Consider the following 23,958-nt stretch of genomic DNA (forward strand, 5'->3'; position numbering starts at 1 on the left):
TTAGGGAAAACTATTTCACTAGGAGGGTGGTGAAGCATTGGAATGGATTACCTAGAGAGGTGGTGGAATCTCCATCCTTAGAGGTTTTTAAGGCTCAGCTTGATAAAGCCCTGGGCTAGTATGATTCAGTTAGTGTTGGTACTGCTTTGAGCAGGGTACTGGACTAGATGACCTCCTGAGGTCCCTTCCAACCCTGATATTCTATGGTTCTATGATCCTAAAACAAAGTTCTGTGAACAATGAACACGTCCAATATTCACAGTTCCATAGCAGTGGTGAATAATTGAGCCGCTATCGCTTGTTCTTTGAGAGTTTCCTCCTTAGCCAACAACTCCCCTACGTATTTCACTAACAACATTCATTTCTTTTCGGTTCAAGTGACAATTGAAATTAATCAGATATGCCTTTAATAATGGTGGATGAAGAATGCAGACCATGCATTTAATCTGAAATGCCAGGACCAGAGGAGTAATATTATACAAGTGAATCTACCGCAGAATGAAATATGTGAAATCTTTGAATAGTCATAAGTCTTGCTTTCAGAATAGATCTACATTTTTACAACAGGAAATAATACAGAACATTCAAACATATTTATGCTGTCATTGCCCCTATCCTTGTGAAGATATTCATCATGGAAGGGCGAATGTTAAACAATTATAAAACAGCTTGAATAGGTTCTAATAACTCTTTCTGGCAGCTCCAATTTCCCATAAGGCATATGCTTTCTCTTCAAGACCAACACTGAGAAAGCAATATGTCACCTCAGCTTACATCCAATCATATCTATGAAATAACCTTAATGGGATCTTCATGCAATTTAATGGTAGATATAAACTCTTCAAACTCAATAGGAACAAGAGAGAGTGAGGAAGTAAGCAATAAGGTTTTTGATTAAAAGTGCAAGTTGAGCCTTTCTCTCTTTGTGCTCTCTTATTTTCTGTACTATAAGTGTGGATAGGCTCATACCGATACAACTTAACTTGTCACTAATTACCGAAATGTGCACTGAACAGTGGGTTTTTGTGTGTTTAATATATTTAACTGGGATTCCCCAATTAAATACTGCTAAAGGTAACTCACCGATAAATGTTTCGAGAACAATAGCGCAATAAAAATTATCTGATTAATCGCACTTATAGCAATAGAATCCCAATTGAATTATTAAAATATTTTTAGATGTTTTTCTACGTTTAATATGATTCAATTGCCAAACACGAATACAAAAATGCAAGTTCACTTTCAATTATTTTTTGATTACAAATATATGCACTGTAAAAATGATAAAAAAAGAATAGTATGATGAATTTGAAAAATAACAATATCTGAAACGGACAATCTCTTTTATTGTGAAAGTATAATACACATGCACCTTTTTGGGTTTACATAACAAGACATCAATAACATCAAACAGTATACAAACTTTCGGGAGTACCTTAAGTCCCACTCTCATCCTATCTTCTTATCTTAAAACCAATTGCTAAGATACTAAACACTAAGTGGCATTGAAAAGTGCGATGATTACTGATCTCTGCTCCATTTCTTATAACGCAGATGCTCAGCTGACGTAGAACAGGCATTCATATGGCCACTTTTTGTAGCTGGCATTGCAAGGATATTATACATGCCATGCATTTTTGCCAGATATGCTAAATGTTCCCCTTCATGCTTTGGCCACCATTCCAGAGGACATGCTTCCATGCTGATGATGCTTGTTAAAAAAATTATGTGTCAATTAAATGAGTCAATTATATTAAAATCTCCTTGGGGAGAGAATTGTATGTCTCCTGCTCTGTTTTACCTTCATTCTGCGTATAGTTCATGTTATAGCAGTCTCGGATTTTGACCCAGCACATGTTCGTTTTCGGAACACTTTCACAGCCGATTTGACAAAATGTAAAGAAGGTACAGATGTGAGATTTCTAAAAATAGCTCCAGCACGCGACCCAAGGTTTAAGAATCTGAAGTGCCTTTCAAAATCTGAGAGGGATGAGGTGTGGAGCATGCTTTTAGAAGTCTTAAGAGCAACACACTGATGCGGAAACTACAGAGCCCAAACCACCAAAACAGAAAATGAACCTTCTAATGGTGACATCTGACTCAGATAACCAAAATGAACATGCGTCAGTCCACACCACTTTGGATCGTTTTCAAGCAGAACCCATCATCAGCATGGAAGCATGTCCTGTGGAATTGTGGTTGAAGCATGAAGGGACATATGAATCTTTAGCGCATCTGGCACCAGGGCCAGTGCAAGGATATTTTGCGTCCTACGCGAAACTTCCACCTTGCGCCTCCCCTCTCCCTCCCCTCCCCCGGAGCATCGCTTATTATAAACTTTCAGAAATGAATACTGCATAATGTGGCATTGTTCGTTAGAATTAATACACGTTCGGCTTGAAAATTTATTAATTTCATTATTTAATATACATATTTAATGAAAATAAATGGCCTTGGGTCACCTGCACATGGATCTGGAAAGGGCTGCTTTGGGGATCAGAGCACAGAGCTGAGAGTCAGGATCTGGCTTCTATTCTCTACCCTGGCACCAACTCACTGGATGACTTCAGGCAAGTTACTTCTCCGTTCTGGGCTTCAGCTCCCCCCAGCGCTAAGGTGTGAAATGGTTCCTTGGTCCTGGGCTGGAAAGTGCAATGCAGGCTGGAGGGGTTGTCTGAAGGCCTGTCTTCCCCACAGGTGTGAGGTGAGGACAGAGTTCCAGCCTCCATCATGACCGTCCTGGTTGCTTTACTCTGCCCCATTCCAATCGCTGCTGAAGCCCCTTACTCACAGAGTTCTGGCCCAGGGCAGAGGCGTCAGTGTCATTCTGGGCCTGATTTTCAGAGATGCTGAGCACCTACAGTTCCCCTGATGTCTGTGGGAACTCCAGGGTTCTCAGTACTTCTGAAACTAAGGGCAATTTATTTCAAATGCTGGGCCAGAACTGAGCCTGTAAAGGCAGGTCCATATACACTCTTCAATCCACAGCAGATCTCCCATCAATAACAATATAAGTAATCAGGAGAACAATGAGGGGCAGTTGGCCCAGTGCTGGGAGTGGGGAGGATATGGCCCTAATGTGGTCACTAAACTTCTACCTTTTAAAGTTACTATGCATCTGCTGTCATTCAGTGGGAGAACAAAAATCTCTTGGGTGCTGCAGCCTGCCCAGGGTTCAGCTGCACTTAACCTGAGTTGCTCACACACTTGCAGTGGTTGTGCACCATGCAACTGGTCACCCAAGTTACATGAAAATCTGGCTCTGATGGTGTCATAATAAGACTTAACAGTTACTGCCGCATTTGCTAGAGCAGTTGTCCCAGGCTGGCTGCAGACTCAGGCAGACAGAACTGTGTCGGCTAGACGCCCATCACCTTTGGAAGATTTTCCTTGTAGCCATAAGGGCTTGAGACAGCCGTGTTTCTTCACTGAAAATTTGCAGTGTGCTGCCCCTGAATCACAAATTAATACTTTATGTGGGCAGGTGCAGAGCTCAGAGCTTGAAGGCCTCTGGTCTAATGCTCTGAGTCAGCGCAGAACTAGGAGCCTCAATCTCCTATGTTCAAAGCAGGACTCCAACAAGGACTCCCCAGGTCATCTTGGGCAAGTCATGTCACTGTTCTCTGCCTCAGTTTCCCCAAAATGGGGCGTGTAAGCCGGTCGTGCTGGGGCTCGTCCCCCTCAGGCGCGGTGGGGAGCCAGAGGGCCTCCTTACACACAGCAGTTCGTGGAGTCCGAACCCCTCGGCAGGGGTTGAGGGAATAAAGGGTCTGTAAACAAGGCAGAGTCCCGGCCCTCCAACGGGGCGGATAAGCACACAGTCTATAAGCCCAGGCCCTTGGGCAGAGCGGGGCAGTAAATAGTTCAGGCTCAGCTCCTTCAGCAAGGGGCTGAGCAAACACAGTATCTAAGCCCAGGCCCTTGGGCAGAGCGGGGCAGTAAATAGTTCAGGCTCAGCTCCTTCAGCAAGGGGCTGAGCAAACACAGTATCTAAGCCCAGGCCCTTGGGCAGAGCGGGGCAGTAAATAGTTCAGGCTTAGCTCCTTCAGCAAGGGGCTGAGCAAACACAGTACAAACAGTGAGTCTATACAGAAGGCCTCCTCAGGCCAGGGAGAGGGGGAATCTGCCACCCTTGGACGGGTGGCAGGGGGGACGCAGGCCCTCCCACTCCACTGCGTCCCAGCCTGGGGCCCTAGCAGCAGCAAGGGTTCGCTGCAGTCAGTGGGGAATCCTGGCCGCAACACACTGACATTGGTTCAGGGTCCCCAGGAGCCAGACTGGGGTCGGCTACCCCTGGGCCACTTCCAGTTTCCCCTTCTCCAGGTACCTGTCCTCCACTGGCATTGTCCAGCAGGTCCCAGACCATGGGTTCCTCTGGATACTGGGTGGCGGGATGCTCCGGCAGCTCCTCCGGATAGCGAGTGCAGGGCAGGTCAGGCTGGTGGTCCCCCGGATACGGGGCACGGGGCAGGTCCGGCCAGCTTTTCTCCAGATACCGGGCATGAGGCAGGTCCGGCCAGCTTTCCTCTGGATACCGGGCACGAGGCAGGTCCGGCCAGCGCTCCTCCGGGTAGCGAGCACAGGGCAAGCTGGGCCCAGCGGAAGCTCGGGCCTCAGTGTCTGTCCTCTTCGGCAGCCTGCTGCTAACTGAGCGCTGGGGCCGGGCTTTTATACTTCCTGTCCCGCCCCTTGACTTCCGGGGGCGGGGACAGGCGGCAGTGGCTCCTCCCACTGAGGCACCTGTTCTGGCTCGTCCCCCTCAGGCACAACGGGGAGCCAGGGCGCCTCCCTACAGGGCTCTAGAGGGCTGCAGGGATGGATGGGGATGAAGCCTTGGAAGGTGGCACATGCTGAGGATGGTTACACTTTTGCGGCTCTTTAACCCTGTATCCTCTGGCAGGGCCGTGATCCACCCCTGCAGGTGGACTGGTGGCCATGGTCTCCTTTTCCTTTCCCCCACTCCCAGCCCCCCTCCCGCCACTGCATTGCTGTCAATAGGGCCAGGAGTGGCTCTAGGAATTTTACCACCCCAAGCACGGCAGGCAGGCTGCCTTCTGTGGCTTACCTGCGGAGGGTCCACTGATCCCGCGGATTCGGAGGACCTCTCGCAGGCGCCTGTGGGAGGTCCGCTGAAGCCGCGGAACCAGCGGACCCTCCACAGGCAAGCCGCCGAGGGCAGCCTGCCTGCCACCCTCGCGGTGCCGACAGAGCGCCCCCCGCAGCTTGCCGCCCCAAGCACGCGCTTGGTGTGCTGGGGTCTGGAGCTGCCCCAGAATAGGGCCAGCTGCTGGCAGGTTGATGATGTCACCCGCTCCAATCTGCAGCTGGCAGCCCTTGGGACTGCCAGAGCCAGAGGGAGCAGGCTAGGGAGTGATGCGGCAGCCGGGAGCTCGGGGAGAAGGCAACTCCAGGCTGTTGGTGGGGGGATGTGGGTGGGCAATGATGTGGGGTGCAGCAGAGAGAGGTGGTGGGGCCCACAGTTGCAGAGGACGCCCACAGAGGTAGGTGCTAACATGGCTGTGAGCAGCCCGTCCCCCGGCCGGGAGCAATAGTGTAAAAAAAAATTTTATGCACTATTTTTGGCGCTCCCAAACCTTGGTGCCCTAGGCGACTGCCTAGTTTGCCTAGTGGTTACACCAGCCCTGTCTGGTACATAAATATTTTGCAATGCCAGCTCCAACATTTCCATGCGAATGCCTGTTCTCACTTTCAGGTGACATTGTAAACAAGAAGCAGGCAGCATTATCTCCTGTAAATTGTAACCAACCTTGTTTGTCTGAGTGATTGGCTGACCAAGAAGTAGGACTGAGAGGACTTGTGGGCTCTAAAGTTTTATATTGTTTTATTTTTGAATGCAGTTTTTTTTACATAATTCTACATTTGTAAGTTCAACTTCCATGATAAAGAGAATGCAATACAGTACTTTTATTAGGTGAATTGAAAAATACATTTTTTTGTTTTTTTACAGGGCAAATATATGTAATAAAAATAAATATAAAGTGAGCACTGTACACTTTGTATTCTGTGTTGTAATTTTAATTAATATGTTTGAAAATGTAGTAAACATCCAAAAATAGTTACATATATGGTATTCTATTGTTGTTTAACAGCCTAATTAATTGTGATTAATTGTGGTTATTTTTTTTAATTGCTTGACAACCCTAATATTAACAAATTTTTTGTCCACATTTCTTACCTGGCTTCAAAGGCTAGCTAAGTTAATCAGTGAACTGGTCTGGCTATTCTTAGTATGAGTTAGGTCAACACAGAGGCTTCATAAGGGGAAAAAATGGGCTAATGAGCCTGTTTCTAAGTTTCAACAATTTTTCTGAGGTAGGCATTTCAGCTTCCTTTGTTTCTAACCATTTCTTATTTTCCACCAGGAGATGGGATTCCGAAGGAAAGTAGCCCATTTATTAACAGTGCCGAGATGGACAGAGGAAATATCTATGAAGGGAAAAACATGGCTCTCTTTGAGGTAACTTTCAGAATTTTTAAAATAACTTATTTTGATGATTAAATTATAGAGCAATTTCAGGTTATTTTTAGAGAGTGAGAAAAGTAAAAACAATTGCAGCTCTCTGTATACTAGAAATCTGTTTACAGGATGTGTAAACATAATTGTTTTCTTTTAATTGTTTGGTTTCCATGAGATTGTGTTAATGTTTTTAAGTCTAATCAAAAATCACTTTTAATTTTAATTAATTTTGATTAGAAACTTTCTTACCTTGACCACGTCATAATTTATTTGATAAGCAAATTAGTGTGACGTTCCCCTCTGGCGTTTCCTGGACCGGTGATCTGCTAGGCCAGTCCAATTCTTGACTCTGGGAGCCAGCCTTACCCAGCTCTGCTGTGAGAGTCCCCACTCCTGGGCTGTTCACGCACAGTCTCTGGCATGTAAGCTACTCTTTGGATTGTGCAACCAAATGACACTAGCCAATGCCTCCGGTCCCAGACACAACCTTAGGAACCTCCATCTGTATCAAGTTATGCCCACTGGACACTGCAAGCTTATGTAGTTCGTCAATTTAACAAAGAAATTGATATGTACCAGGCTTGTTATCCCAAAAGTAGTCTCTGTCACACTTCAAACCAAACACACTGCTTCAGGTAGAATAAAGAAATATATTTATTAACTATAAAGATAGATTTTAAGTCAAAACATAAGTCAGATTTGGTCAAATGAAATAAAAGCAAAACACTTTCAATGTCATTACAAACTTAGATGCTTCTCACCACAGGCTGGCTGGTTGCTCTTCAGCCAGACTCTCCCCTATGATCAGTGTTCAGTCGCTTGGTGTGGTGTCTGCAGATGTAGATAGAAGAGAGAGGAAGAGCATGGCAAACGTCTCTCCCTTTTATCATGTTCTTTCTTCCCTCTTGGCTTTGCCCCTCTCCCCTTCAGAGTCAGGTGAGCATTACCTTATCGCAGTCCCAAACTGACCAAAGGAAGGGGAGTGACTCACTCAGAGTCCAACTGATCCGTTTGTTGTTGCCTAGGCCAGCATCCTTTGTTCCTGTGAGTGTGGGCTGGGTTTGCCCCATACATGCCCTGATGAGGTGTGAGATACCTCTCTGTTCTTGGAGAGTTTTTGCCTAGGCTTGCTTTGAGCCATGAGGATACATTTTCAGCTGCATAACTATATACATGAAATTATAACCTATAACATTACTGTAACAATTACTGTAACATCACTATAACAATCATGCTCAGTGCATCATGAGCCTTCCAAAGACATCCAACATGACAAACTTTGCATTGGATACCACACCGTTTTTTTAAAGATGAACAAGTGGGTGTAGGGTGTTCCCTCTGAGGTACAGAGCGTTACACCTCCCCTCTTAGTTTACTGCAAGAGGATTAGTCACTGGCTAGCTCGAAGGCAGTTTGTGTTATAGTTCTCTTGGCATCCAGCCATAAAGGCCATGATGCAGCATGTTTCAGTTTCCTCATTCACATACAGTAAACCAGGTTTTTTATGGGTTCTCTGCTGTGATAAGCTCCCCGCTCCCCACTGCATCAGCTCACCTCCGCCTCCCCTGAGTGGGCTGCCACGTCCTGCTACTCCCCCCTCCCTCCCAGCGCTTGTGCCACCATACAGCTGATTCGTGCAAACCTGGGAGGGTGGGGGAAGGAGGAGGAATGTGGCGTGCTTGGAGAAGAGGCAGGGATTTGGGGAGGGATCCAATGAGGTAAGGAAGGGGAGGAGTCAGGGTGGGGCCGGGGCTGGGACCGGGGCTGAGTTGAGGGTATGAGCCCCCTCCGCCTGTGCACCGGAGTGCAAAATATCGGGACAATTTGCTTCCCGACCGATGTTCGGTCGGGACACGGGACAAACAAGTAAATATTGGGACAATCCCGATAAAATTGAGACGTCTGGTCACCTATCTGTACCTACAAGCTCTGTTTTAGACTGTGTTCCAGTTGTCTAATAAACCTTCTGTTTTACTGGCTGGCTGAGAGTCTCAGTAATTTGCAGGAAGTGCGGGGTGCAGGGCCCTGACTCCCCCACACCCTGTGACAACTAGCATTTTCGTAAGGTTTAACATCTGTGTCAAAATTCTTATCCCCAAAACTTAACATTAATACTAATTTTTTTATCACAAATGTGCATTTACAAATATCTTTACGATACTATGCCCTCTGTTCAGATACTGTAGTTTGAGGTTAGTTTGTTCATTACCCATGATGTCCTTCGACTCTGTCCCATGTAATCAGTCACTGGCTTTTCCTTCCCTCCATTGTTCCCCTCTGTGTGGGCTCTTGATTTAATCATGTTTCTGGAATTTTGGTGCCTCAGTGTCTGGCAAGAGAGGTTTTCAGGGGGATCCTGCACATTGGCTGGCCCTTTTGGGAGCAGTCTCCCAACCCTAGGACTGTATGTATGCAGAAAATCTAGCTCCCTTTTTGGGGTTACCTGGTGTTTCGTCCTCCCAGCACTGAGTCCTTCTCTGCCCCCTAGAGGGCTGTGATCTGTGCTCTCTGGGCTAGGTGTGATTACCCTTCAATCAGATGCACCTTTTCCCAGCAGCTCTCCCATAATTGCTTTCTGTGTCTCACAAGTGTGGGGGGAGGCACCCCCCTCTCTGTCAGTTTGGCCATTTGTATTTTCACAAATACCTGGCAATTTCCTGGTCCCAACTCCTCTGTTATCACAGGCGTTGGAGCTGCATCTTGATATAAGGAGACACACTGACTTTTCAAAAACTTATCAGAAATAGCATCCTGAAAAATTGGGACCTGGATTGGGGTACCTCTGCCACTCCTTTCTCTGTCCCTAGAAGTCAGCTGTATGACTGCTCCCCTCCAGGAGGTCAGTCACACAGTTCCTTCTCAAAACCCTGGTCACAGGCTTAGTGCCTAGGTGGACAGATGCTGACCCATCCATCCTCCTAGTGTCCTGGGCATCCTGCCCCAAGTGACTAGTGAGGAGACATTCCTGTACCCCCACTATTCCTTCCCCAATTTTCTCCTCTGGGCCCCTGTCATAAACAGATAGCTACGGGTTAATGTCTCTTTCACCTGTAAAGGGTTGACAAACAGTGACCTGCAACACCTGAATCAGGAAACAAGATACTTTCAAATCTTGGTGGAGGGAAGCCTTTGTTTGTGGGTTTTGGGGTTTGCTTTGTTCTCTCTGAGTTCTGGAAGGGACTAGAGGCGCAACCAGGTTTCTGCCAATCTCCCTGCTACAGTCTCTTATATATTCAGAATAGTGAGTATTGAGTAAAAAGGCGGTTATAGTCTTTTGATTGTTTCTGTATTTGCAACTGTGTATCTGGCTGGTAGAGTTTTAATGTGTATTTGGCTGAAAGTATTTTAAATTGTATTTCTGCTGGAGAAGGCTTTTTTCCATTGTCTATAAGCTGAAAGACCCTGTAATATTTACCATCTAGATTACAGAGATAACTTTTACTTTTTTTCTTTCTTTTTATTAAAAGTTTTGCTTTTTAAGACCTGTTTGATTTTTTCCCCAGTTGAGGCTCAAGGGAATTGAGTCTGTACTTACCAGGGAAGTGGTGGGAGACAGGGAGAAAGAAGGGAGGGGAAAAGGGGGTATCCCTTTGTTTAGATTCACGGAGCTTGAATCTGTATTGCCTCTGGGTGAGGGGGAGAGGGGAGAGGTGGAGGTGGAAAGCCTCTGTTTTAAGATTCAAGGAGTTGAATCCCAGTGATCTTCTAGGGTAACCCAGGGAGGGAAAGCCTAGGAGAGGCACTAGGGAGGGAAAGAGTTTACTTTCCTGGTATTAAGATCCAGGGGGTCTGGATCTTGGGGGTCCCCAGGGAAGGTTTTGGGGAGACCAGAGTTTATCAGGTACTCAGAATCCTGATTGGTGGCAGCGTATCAGATCTAAGCTGGTAATTAAGCTTAGAGGACTTCATGCTAGTACCTCATTTTTGGACTCTAAGGTTTAGACTGAGGAAAGTATACTATGACAGCCCCCTCCTAAAACATTTCTCTGTGCTTCTTAGGAAGGGTTCTCTCTCTTGTTCAGCTGCAGAACTCTGCTAGCTAATAACTGGAACAGTTTCCTTAATCACTGACAACACCTCTCCTGCCCCTGCGCCTGAGGGCATGTTGCCTTCTACTGGAAAGGAGCTAGTCTCAGCCCTAGGGGTGGCTCTAGCTTTTTTGTCACCCTAAGCCCAGCAGTCAGGCTGCCTTAGGCGGCTTGCCTGTGGGAGGTCCCCAGTCCTGCAGCTTCGGTGTACCCGTTGCCAATTGCTGGCAAATCCGCGGGACTGGCAGACCTCCTGCAGGCAAGCTGCGGAAGGCTGCCTGACTGCTGCCCTCCCAGGGACCAGCAGGATGCCCCCCAATGCTTGCCGCCCCAGGCATGCGCTTGGAGTGCTGATGTCTGGAGCCGCTGCTGCTCAGCCCTTCCTATACTTGGAAGTACATTGCTTCTCTGTGTTAGTGTCACAGGAATCCTCACCCACCTCAGTAGTTTCTGAGATTCCCTACCCCTTCTCTGTTCTCTCCTTTGGGATACGTTTCTCTTTGCTTATAGAACCGGTTTTGTCACTTGCTCAGCTGTGACCTGCTGGCAGCTAACAACCTGGAGAATTCTCTCCCTGGCAGGCACTGGAGTGTAGGCATTCTCTCCATGACGTACATGGGAGTGTTTTCCTGAGGTGCAGAGCGTCACAATTATTTGTTAAAATGAGTAGATGTAAAGATAGAAATAAACTTCAAAGTTATTTTTTTAAAGACCAGATTATGATATGTTGAGCACTCAGAACTGTAATTGAATTCAATGAGAGCAGTGTTTGCTGAAAATTAGGCACTTGTATTGACTTCAGTGGAGCAGGATCAAGCCATTAATTAGTATCATGGTCAGCATTAATACTACCTCTATAAGACAGCAAAGCAAGCTTGACTTTTTCTAAGACAGGAAAATTATGAAACAAAAAGGTTATTGATAGGATGTGGCTTAGTTATAATAAGTTATATTGTATACTTATCATTTATTTCACATTGTAGCTGTTTCTGTTTCCTAATGTAAAACTGTATAGTAAGAAGGCCATGCTTTATTTAATAATAAGCACTTTAAAAGAAGTGAGGAGAATTATTTGGATTCATGCAATATTAATTCAGATATATATTTACAACTAGGGTGGTCAAGCAATAAAAAAAATTAATCATGATTAATCATGAGATTAATCACCCTGTTAATAGAATACCATTTATTTAAATATTTTTGGATGTTTTCTGCATTTTCAAATATATTGATTTCAATTACAACACAGAATACAAAGTGTATAGTACTCACTTTATATTTATTTTTGATTACAAATATTTGCACTGTAAAAAAACCAAATAAATTGTGTTTTTCAGTTCACCTAATAAAGTACTGTAGTACAATCTCTTTATCATGAAAGTAAAATTTTAGAGCCTGCAAGTCCACTCAGTCCTACTTCTTGGCCAGCCAATCACTCAGATGAATAAATTTGTTTATATTTGCAGGAGATAATGCTGCCTGCTTCTTGTTTACAATGTCATCTGAAAGTGAGAACAGGCGTTCGCATGGCACTGTTGTAGCCAGTGTTGCAAGATATTTATGTGCCAGATGCACTAATAATTCATATGATTCATAACCACCAAAAAAGAAAATCAGTCACCATTCCAGGGGACATGCATCCATGTTGCTGATGGGTTCTGCTCAATAATGATCCAAAGCTGTAAGGACTGACGCATGTTCATTTTCATTATCTGAGCCAGATGCCACCAGCAGAAGGTTGATTTTCTTTTTCGGTGGTTCAGGTTTTGTAGTTTCTACATTGGAGCGTTGCTCTTTTAAGACTTGTGAAAGTATGCTCCACACCTCGTCCCTCACAGATTCTGGAAGGCACTTCAGAGTGTTAAACGTTGGGTCAAGTGCTGGAGGTATCTTTAGAAATCTCACATTGGTACTTTCTTTCCGTTTTGTCAAATCTGTAGTGAAGGTGTTCTTAAAATGAACAACATGTGCTGGGTCATCATCCGTTGCTATAACATAAAATATTATGGCAGAATGCAGGAAAAACAGAGATGGGGACATACAACTCTCCCCCAAGGATTTCAGTCACAAATTTAATTAATGAATTATCTTTTTAATGAGAATTATCAGCATGGAAACATGTCATAGAATCATAGAACATTGGGTTTGAAAAAGTGAGCACTGTGCACTTTGTATTCTGTGTTGCAATTGAAATCAATATTTAAAAAGTAGAAAAAACATCTAAAAATATTTAATAAATTTCAATTGGGATTCTATTGCTATAAGTGCAATTAATCACGATTAATTTTTTTAATTGCAGCTAATTGTTTTGAGTTAATCGCGTGAGTTAACTGCAATTAATTGACATCCCTAGTTAATATATAAATTAACACACACAAAAAAACCCACTGTTCAGTGACATTTACGGTTAATTAGTGACAGTTAAGGTTGTATCGGTACTGAGCCTATCCACAAAACCTTAATAGTACAGAAATAAGAGAGAAAAGAGAGAAGGCTTCACTTGCACTTTTATGCAAAACCTATTGCTACCTTCCTACTCTCTTGTCTATTGAGTTTGAGAGTTATTCTACATTAACATTGCTGAAGTCACCATTAAGGTTTTTCATAAGATATGAATTGGATGAAGCTGAGGTACATATTGCTTTTCAGTGTCTCTTAGAAGAGGAAGCATATGCCTTAGGGACAATTGGAGCTGCAGTAAAGAGTTATTAAACATCAGCTGTTTTATTTGTTTCAAACTCCCTTGCCTGATGATAATTCTCAAGGTAGGGGCATGACACAATAAATATGTTTGAATGTTCTGTAAATTATTTCTGTATGTAAAAATGTAGATCTATTCTGAAGCAAGACTTATGACTATCACAAAGTATAATATATTTCATTCTCATGTAATTCTCTCTGTATATTTACTACCTCTGAGTCTGACAATTCAAAGATTATGCATGGTCTGCCATTCTCAGCCACCATTCCAAAGGCATGATCATAGAACCATAGAATATCAGGGTTGGAAGGGACCTCAGGAGGTCATCTAGTCCAGTACCCTGCTCAAAGCAGTACCAACACTAACTGAATCATACTAGCCCAGGGCTTTATCAAGCTGAGCCTTAAAAACCTCTAAGGATGGAGATTCCACCACCTCTCTAGGTAATCCATTCCAATGCTTCACCACCCTCCTAGTGAAATAGTTTTCCCTAATATCCAATCTAGACCTCCCCCACTGCAACTTGAGACCATTGCTCTTGGTTCTATCATCTGCCACCACTGAGAACAGCCAAGCTCCATTCATTTTGGAATTCCCCTTCAGGTACTGGAAGGCTGCTATCAAATCCCCCCTCAGTCTTCTCTTCTGCAGACTAAATAACCCCAGTTCCCTCAGCCTCTCCTCATAAGTCATGTGTTCCAGCCCCCTAATCCTTTTTCTTGCCCACTGCTGGACTCTCTCCAATTTGTTCACATCTTTTCTGTAGTGGGGGGCCCAAAACTGGATGCAATACTCCAGATGTGGCCTCACCATTGCCAAATAGAGAGGAATAATCACTTCCCTCAGTCTGCTGGCAATGTGCCTACTAATGTAGCCCAATATGCCATTAGCCTTCTTGGCAACATGGGCACACTGCTGACTTATATACAGCTTCTCATTCACTATAATCCCCAGTTCCTTTTCTGCAGAACTGCCACTTAGCCAATCGATACCCAGCCTGTAGCAGTGCATGGGATTCTTCCATCCTAAGTGCAGGACTCTGCACTTGTCCTTGTTGAACCTCATCAGATTTTTTTTTGGCCCAACCCTCCAATTTGTCTAGGTCACTCTGGACCCCATCCCTACCTTCCAGCATATCTACCTCTCCCCCCAGCTAGTATCATCAGAGAAATTTCTAAGGGTGCAATCCATTCTGACATCCAGATCATTAAGGAAGGTATTGAACAAAACCGGCCCCAGGACCAACCCCTAGGGCACTCCACTTGATACCAGTTGTCATCTAGACATTGAGCCGTTGATCACTACCCGTTGAGCCCGAAAATCTAGCCAGCTTTCTATCCACATTATAGTTCAAAAGTAGACTAAAGGAAGGACCAAAGGAAGGGCGACATCTTGCAAACACAGGTTCTCCACTATGAAGTACAAAGAGGAAATAATGTATTGAGACATTCCAATGTGCGTTTTGGAGATTTGTAGCTCACAGAAATAGTCATTTCTAGATTTTCTTGATTGAGAGAGGTACTCCACCCAGAATCTTACTGCTGATTACAAAGGAGATCAGTCTAGATCTGAGTGTGTGTGCCCATCCTCTTTTGGGAATCCAAGGCTATGGTTTTCAAACATAGGATTCTAAAATTAGGATTCTAAATCCATATGTAGACTTCCATTAACTTCAGTGGAAGCTTCTGAGTGCTTTGTGTTTTTAAAAACCCAGTCACTTATTTATGGATTTAAATTCCTAATTTTAGGATCCTATGTTTGAATACCTTGGCCCAGTAAATCTGAAATAGGTACCCTCTCAAGGCGGGACAGGTGAAATTGCACGCAGTCAAGAAGATATTGAAAGAGTCCCAAAGAGATGTGTATTGGGAGAGAGCAAAGAAAATTAAGGAAGGAACACGAAATGTGAATAGTAGCTACATTGTATCATATAAAATACAATTTGTCCTCAGTAGTTTTAGTCCACACTGGGTGTAGTCTTTCAAACCTGTTCCCAATAAGAGAGAAGATATAGACTGGCTAGCTTTTGTTTACTGGCGGAGGAGCTAGAGAAACTGCTTATGTTTGGAACCTCAGGAGGATGCTAAGAATTAACCCTTTGCCCTGTAGATGAAGAGAATGAGCAAAAGGGCTGCTTTTGATCCATACCATTGTCTTCATAGCTCTTGCCCCAAGGAAAGAGAGGAAAAAATTTTTCCTATAGGGAGTTTGATCTGGTTTGAAACTTACCTTATTGCTGTGTCTGAGGCCTCACTAAACAGCTTTAATGCATCAAAGGGACGTTGGATTACAGGGCTCTTAGAAATGACTTTTACTTAACAGGATCACAGCCCAATCTGCTTCCTTACTATTTCATTTTCTGTATGCCAATCCAATTCATACTCTTACAAATCATCAATACTCTCAGTGTGGCCTGGGTGGAAACATTGATATGGGATGCATTGTTTGACAGAGATTGCACTGAGCTCAATGAGCTACCTCTACTCTTTGTTTTCAGTTAAACATTGATAATTAAAGAGACTAGCATTTAGTAGAATCATAGAATTTTAAGATTGTTAGGATCATCTATTCTAGTCTGACCTCCTACATATGTAGGCTATAATATTTCACATAGTGATTCCTGTCTCAAGCTTATAACTTCAGTTTTGAGGTACAGAATCTCTTTTAGAAAGACATTCAATCTTGATTTAAAGTAATGGGCAAGTGATGGTAAGTTGTTCCAATGGAGGAGAAGGTTAAAGGACTAGAGACCCAATTATCAACCCTACATTGCATCAGAGAAAATGAAGGCTTTCTGGATAGAGATCAGCATTTGGCACTGCAGGCACAGCATGCTGAAGAATCAAAGAGGGCAGTGCAGAACGGGGAAGAAAATTGGCAGCATGTGACCTCCAGAAGAGGAGAGAGGAGAAGCCATGTACTCCCAATGCAGATAGAGCTAAGAAACTGTTTTCAGGCTCTCTGCACAGGTACTATGGAGGAGAATGATTGGAAGAGTCATCTGAGAGAAGGGATCAGAAGGAGACCCCATTGACCGGAAGGCATGGGATTAATTGTCCTAGGGATGGGGGTTCCCTGACCGCCACTCCTAAGAGGAGGAGACAGGTGGTGGTAGTCAGGGATGCCCTACTAAGGGGGATGGAGTCATCCATCTGTCATACTGACCAGGAAACTCCAGAAGTGTGCTGCTTGCCTGGAGCTAGAATTCAGGATGTGTCTGCTGAGACTGATCAAGCCTTTGGGCTGCTCCCCTTCCTGCTTCTCCATGTGGACACCCATGATACTGCCAAGCATGACCTTGAGTGGGTCACTGCAAACTGTGTCATTCTGGGAAGAAGGATAAAAGGAGTTTGAGATGCAAGTCATGTTCTCATCCATCCTCCCTGTTGAAAGAAAAGGCCCAGGTAGGGACCATCAAATTGTGGAAGTAAATGTGTGGTTACACAGGTAGTGTCAGAGAGAGGGCTTTGTATTCTGCAACCATGGGATGTTGTTCCAGGAAGAAGGATTGCTAGGAAGAGATGGGATCCACCTAACAAAGAGAGGGAAGAGCATCTTCGCAGGCAGGCTTGCTCACCTAGTGAGGAGAGCTTTCACCGGGTGATGGACACTTAAGCCCTGAGGTAAGTGGGGAAGTGGGATACCAGTAAGAAAAACGAGGAGGAGGATGCAACTGGAGAGACCTCCTGATTCATACTGAGAAAGTAGGGGAATTGGCTCGTTATCTTAGGTGCCTGTAAATGAATGCAAGAAACTTGGGAAACAAGCAGGAAGAATTGGAAGTCCTGGCACAGTCAAGGAACTATGATGTGATTGGAATAACGGAGACTTGATGGAGTAATTCACATGACTGGAGCACTGTCATGGATGATATAAACTATTCAGGAAGGACAGGCGGGAGAGAAAAGGTGGAGGATTTACACTGTATGTAAGAGAGCAGTATGATCTCTCAGTGCTCCAGTATGAAACTGGAGAAAAGCCTGTTGAGAGTCTTTGGGTTATATTTAGAGGTGAGAGCAACAGGGCTGATGTTGGGGTGGGCATCTTCAGTAGATCACCAGACCAGGAGAATGAGGTAGATAAGGCTTTCTTTGGACAACTAACAGAAGTTTCCAGATCCCAGGCCCTGGATCTCCTGCAGACTTCAATCACTCTGACATTATACCTTGACTTTAGCAAAGCTTTTGATACGGTGTTCCACAGTATTCTTGCCAGCAAGTTAAAGAAGTATTGATTGGATGAATGGACTATAAGGTGGATAGAAAGCTGGCTAGATCATCGGGCTCAACGGGTAGCAATTAATGGCTTGATGTCTAGGTGGCAGCCAGTATCAAGTGGAGTGCCTCAGGGGTCAGTCCTGGGGCCGGTTGTTTTCAACATCTTCATTAATTATCTGGATGATGGGATAGATTGCACCCTCAGCGAGTTTGCAGATGACACTAAGGTGGGGGGAGAAGTAGATACACTGGAAGGTAGGCCTAGGATCCAGAGTGACCTAGAGAAATTGGAGGATTGGGCCAAAAGAAATCTGATGAGGTTCAACAAGGATAAATGCAGAGTCCTGCACTTAGGATAGAAGAATATCATGCACTGCTACAGGCTGGGGACTGACTGGCTAAGCAGCAATTCTGCAGTAAAGGACCTGGGGATTACAGTGGGCAAGACTCTGGATATGAGTCAGCTGTGTGCCCTTGTTGCCAAGAAGGCTAACGGCATATTGGGCTGCATTAGTAGGAGCATTGCCAGAAGATCAAGGGAAGTGATTATTCCCCTCTATTCAGCATTGATGAGGCCACATCTGAAGTATTGTGTCCAGTTTTGGGCATCCTATTACAGAAAAGATGTGAACAAATTGGAGAGAATCCAGCAGAGGGCAACAAAAATGATCAGGGGGCTGGGGCACATGATTTATGAGGAGAGGCTGAGGGAATTGGGCTTATTTAGTCTGCAGAGGAGAAGAGTGGGAGAGGTGGTATTTGGTAGCAGCCTTCAACTACTTGAAGAGGGGTTCCAAAGAGGATAGAGCTAGGTTGTTCTCAGTGACGGCAGGCGACAGAACCAGGAGCAATGGTCTCAAATTCCAGTTGTATATTAGGAAACACTATTTCACCAGTAGGATGGTAGAGCACTGGAAAGGTTACCTAGGGAGGTGGTGGAATCTCTATCCTTAGAGGTTATTAAGGCCCAGTTTAAAAAGCCCTGGTTGGGATGATTTAGTTGGGGTTGGTCCTGCTTTGAGTAGGGAGTTGAACTAGATGACCTCATGAGGTCTCTTCCAACTCTAATCTTCTATGATTCTAAATTACCATCACTATGTATGTCTTATTTCTAGCCTGAATTAGTTTAGCTTCATCTTTTAATATTCAAACTTTTTGTGTCTGTGTTTGATAAATAGCCATCTCCTTTTAAAAATCTTTTCCCTATATAGGTACTTCCAGTTTGAGATGAAATAACCCTTAAATTTTACTTAGTTAAGCTGAATAGATTGAGCTTGTTTAGTCTCTCCTTCTAAGGAATATTTTTCAAGCCTCAAATAATTATTGTAACTCTTTTGAACCCTTTTCAGTTTGTCGTTACCCTTTTTTAAAGGATGGGCACCAGATCTGGACACATTATTCAAGTGGAATTCTCATTTATGCCATATACAGTGGTAACAATACCTCCCTACTTCTGAAACACTATAATCTCCTGATTATACTTTCAAGGAATTCATTTGCCGTTTTTTAGCCCCCATAGCATACTGCCAACTTATGTTCAGTTCATTATCCAACATGACCCCCAAGTCCTTTTCAGAATCACTGCTTTTCAGAATACACTTCCCCGTCTAATAAGTTGTGACCTATATTCTTGGTTCTTAGATGACTAACCTTGCATTTAGATGTATTAAAGCTCATTGAACCAGTTTACCATGCAATCTACATCATTCTATACAGCTGATCTGTCCTTATCATTATTTCTCTCTTCACAAATTCAGTAGAGGATTTCCAACAATTATTTTCTAAGTTTAGACAAATATTCCCAAAAGAAAAATAAAGTCTGGCAAGCAAAAAGACCAAATTTAGGCTGTGTGCCTAGGCTATGTCTGAAGTAGCACCTTAAATTTGCATATTCTGGTTTTCATAAGTTTTTGTGATTTTTGTTTTTAATTCTAAGCTAATATTCTTCTGGGGGTTTTGTAGCAAGACCTTATCTGAAGATTACTGTGTTTTTTAATGACTGAATATAGGATTTTCCTTCTCCCAGAAGTGTACAGTGAGAGGAAAGCTCTGTTATGTAAAAGAAAACTTCACTTACCCACCCCCCCCCAAAAAATTGTTAAAGCAGAGTTATATATATTAGGGTGAGGCATTTGGGACCAAAACTTTTATTCAGTGAGCTGTCTCTTTGTGGGATTGTTACCTAATAGTTCATTGCAGACTTATGTAAGAAGATAAATTTCCAAATAGGAATTACATTTTCTATTAATTGAACAAAACTTAATTGTTCATTCCGCCCCCATCACATAATATAAAATACTCTGAATTAGGAAACGAAGTGTCACAATTTTTATTTTGTGGCATTGTACACACTGTACACCCAAAGAAGCTTCAGAAATTTTGCTAGTAAATAATTGGCTAGATTTTGTGGCGATAGGTTCTGTATTACAATTGATCAGCATTTGGCATGTGAACATTTGAAAACTTGACATGAAATGGCTAATGTTTTAAAATGTGTTTCTATTTACTATTAAATATTGCTGTATATTAACATTTTCCAAAATCTCAACAGGAAGAAATGGATAGCAACCCCATGGTATCATCTCTTCTTAATAAGATAGCAAATTATACCAATCTGACTCAGGGAGTGGTAGAACATGAAGCAGATGAAGACAGCAAACGAAAAGAAATCAAGGTATCTAAACTTTTGAAAATTATAATTATTGTTATTATGTAGTATTTTCATTACAATGCTAGTCATTGTGTAAACATCAGGAAGACATGGTTCCTGTCCTGAACAGTTAATCCTTTTTCGGCTGGTCTACACTACAAAGTTAGGTCAGCTTAACTACATCACTCAGGGCTGTGAAAAAATTTGCACCTGATGCAATGTAGGAATTTACATTGGCATAGCTAAATCTCTCAGGAGTGTGAAAAATCCCGAGAGACATAGCTATACCGACCTAACCCTCGTATAGAAAATGCTAGGTTGATGGAACAATTCTTCTGTCGATCTAGCTAGCGCTGCTTGGAGAGGTTGATTTACTACATTGATGAAGGATCCCCTTCCTTTGATGTAGTGAGTGTCTGCACTATAGTAGTGCAGCTGTAGCTGTGCTGCTTTAGCATTTGTAGTGTAAAAATACCCTAAGAGCTTGTCTAGATGGCAGCTGGGACGGTGCTTCCTAGAATGGATAGTTAGACATGCACTAGCTCTGCTTGAGCTAGCCTGCTAAAAATAGCATTATGGCCATGGCAGCCTTGGTTAGCCACCTGAGTATGTACCCAGGGATCAGGCAGGTTTGTACTCAGGTGGCCAGACTGAGCTACCACCCATTCTGCCTCAGCCATGTTGCTATTTTTAGTATGCTAACTTGATCAGAACTAGTGTGTGTCTGTTTACCTGTGCTGGGAAGCATGCTCCCAGCTGCTGTGTAGATGTAGCTTAAAAGACAAACTGACTAAAGGTAGGGGAAAGGGGCACAATGCACAAAGTGGTTAAGCTGGTGATAGAAAACATCTTAATAAATTATTTGGGCTGTTAATTAATCGCAGTTGACTCACACAATTAACGCAAAAAATTAATTGCGATTAAAAAAATTAATTGCGATTAATCACACTTAAAACAATAGAATACCCAAGTGAAATTTATTAAATATTTTTGGATGTTTTTCTACATTTTTAATATTGATTTCAATTACAACATAGAATACAAAGTGCACAGTGCTCACTTTATATTATTATTTTTGATTACAAATATATGCACTGTAAAATGATAAAAGAAATAGTATTTTTCAGTTCACCTCATACAAGTACTGAAGAACAATCTCTTTATTGTGAAAGTGTAATTTACAAATGCACCTTTTTGGGTTTACATAACTGCACTCAAAAACAAAACAGTGTAAAACTTTAGAAAGTACAAGTCCACTCATTCCTACTTCTTATTCTGCCAATTGCTAAAACAAACAAGTTTGTTTACATTGACGGGAGATACTGTTGCCTGCTTCTTATTTACAATGTCACTTGACAGTGAGAACAGACATTCGCATGGCACTTTTGTAGCTGGCATTGCAAGATATTTACATGCCAGATATACTAAACATTTGTATTCCCCTTCATGCTTTGGCCACCATTCCAGAGGACATGCTTCCATGCTGATGAACCTTGTTAAAAATAAAAGCATCAATTAAATTTGTGACTGTATTCCTTGGGGAAGAATTGTATGTCTCCTGCTCTGTTTTACCCGCATTCTGCATATATTTCGTGTCATAGTAGTCTCAGATGGTGACCCAGCACATGTTCGTTTTAAGAACATTTTCACAGCAGATTTGGCAAAATGTAAAGATGGTACCAATGTAAGATTTTAAAAATAGCTCCAGCACTCGACCCAAAGTTTAATACTCTGACGTGCCTTCCAAAATCTGAGCAGGATGAGGTGTGGAACATGCTTTTAGAAGTCTTAAAAGAGCAATGCACTGATGCGGAAACTACGGAACCAAAAAAACCCAACCTTCTGCTGATGGCATCTGACTCAGATGATGAACATGCGTCAGTCTGCACAGCATGGAAACATGTCCTCTGGAATAGTGGTTGAAGCATGAAGGGACATATGAATCTTTAGTGCATCTGGCACATTATCTTGCAATGCCAGCTACAACAGTGCCATGTGAACACCTGTTCTCACTTTCAGGTGACATTGTAAACAAGAAGCAGGCAGCATTATCGCCTTCAAATTGTAACCAACCCTGTTTGTCAGCATGATTGGCTGCCCAAGAAGTAGGACTGAGTGGACTTTGTTTTATTTTTAACGCAGCGGTTTTTTTTTTACATTTGTAAGTTTAACTTTCATGATAAAGAGATTGCACTACAGTACTTGTATAAGGTGAATTGAAAAATACAATATTTTTGTTTTTTTTACAGTGCAAATATTTGTAATAAAAATTAAATATAAAATGAGCACTGTAGACTTTGTATTCATGTTGTAATTTAAATTAATATATTTGAAAATGTAGTAAACATCCAAAATATTTAAAATAAATGGCATTCTATTGTTATTTAACAGTGCAATTAATTGTGACTAATTTTTTTAATCGCTTGACAGCCCAATAAATAATATTTTTAAATACTTTTTTTAATTATAAATGGGGATTTTAACACCCTCTATTATTAAGATTCCCATGATAAGACCCTGTTTTCAATTGCTTGTAACTGTGAATCTTAATTATTTGGCTGTTTGGTTAAATTTTTCCATGTGATGTGTCTGCCTGACTCTTATTTTTGGAGGGAAATGTCAAGCAAAACTCAGGCATTTCAAAGAACATTTCAGAGAACGTTGTTTCGTTACTGTTGAAACAAAATCTGGCAACCTTTTGTCTGAACCACCTCCATGCTTTGAAGCAAGGACTTGAAATTTGGCAAGTGGAGTTGCCTTTGTGTCAAGCATATGCCTTTTGCCATTCCTCCAAAAACCTTAACATATTTGGCCAAGATATAAGCTTCTGAAATATCAGTTTGCACATGCTTAGTACAGACGTGTTGGTGTTTAACAGCTAAAATCTACAAAGATTTTGACCTCACTAAGCATGCTTCATCTCCTCACAGTTTCTGCATGTAATCTGACTGTTTATGTACCATCCCTACGTAGCCACTGAGGATGCTTCAACTCAGGGTTAAGGTGGCTCAGAGGGACATTCCCTGTAATTTCTGCTCATAGCTGCTCTGGGCAAGCATGGGGCCAGGCACTGGAACTGAGAGTAGAGAGTCTGTCTCTCTTGTGTTGTCAGTTACTCCACTGTTAGTACCCAGATGGCTCAAAGACTGGGACTGAAAGGTGGGGAGAAAAACTGGAACTGGGAGCTGGATGGGGAAAATACTGGGAATGGCTGGACAAGAAGACTGGGAGCCAATGAGAGAAATGTGAGCATGACTGGGAACCATTCGGTTAGGGTTGGTGGATAAACACTGAAATAGCATGAGGGGCTGGAGGAGGAGGGAGACTGGGACTAGGAATTAGTGAAGGGGGAAATGGAAAGATCTGAAAAGTATCTTGGGTGCAGGGAAAGACTGGGACTGGGTATAGGTCTGGGGAGAGACTGGTAGTTGGGGGTTTAGGTTTCAGACAGCTAGCCCAGAGGGAGGGAGACTGGAACTGGGATGAGAAGCACAGCCTGAAGAGTGGAGACTGGGAGTTGGGAGGCAAAGAGAATGGGACTAGGTAGGCAAGGAGTCAGGGCTGGGGAAGATAGAGCACAGGGGCAGGTCGGAGGGGATGAGGCAAAAGGGATGAAACTTGTGGAGAGTCTGTGACCACTAAAGCCTCACTCCCATCCAGAGCCTAGAATGGAACCTAAGATGTCTGAGTCTTACAAATTTTCTGCTGTCAGGAAATATCTGTGAAAATTATAGGCAAAGTCTGTGTCTCACCCCCCTCTAGTGCTGGTCCACTTAGAGGATGACAACCTACTATTGATATTATTAATACTATTGCTATAGTTCTAAACCATTAAAATAACATTATTAAGGTTGCAAAGTCAAGCACACAAAAATTAGGAAATG

The 23,958-nt window shown here is 43.0% G+C and overlaps 1 protein-coding gene across 2 annotated transcripts in view; it reads left to right on the top strand.

The window, feature by feature from the left end:
- SLC12A7 (solute carrier family 12 member 7) overlaps positions 1-23,958 on the top strand; it is a 277,582-nt gene that overhangs the window by 108,913 nt on the left and 144,711 nt on the right. For both annotated transcript variants that reach the window (XM_032803704.2, XM_032803706.2), the window contains exons 2-3: positions 6,384-6,478; positions 19,976-20,098. In XM_032803704.2, the coding sequence (XP_032659595.1) occupies positions 6,384-6,478; positions 19,976-20,098 (218 nt within the window). The remainder of the gene's footprint in view (positions 1-6,383; positions 6,479-19,975; positions 20,099-23,958) is intronic.

Source organism: Chelonoidis abingdonii, chromosome 2 (genome assembly GCF_003597395.2).
Source record: "Chelonoidis abingdonii isolate Lonesome George chromosome 2, CheloAbing_2.0, whole genome shotgun sequence".
In the NCBI taxonomy this organism is placed as follows: domain Eukaryota; kingdom Metazoa; phylum Chordata; order Testudines; family Testudinidae; genus Chelonoidis; species Chelonoidis abingdonii.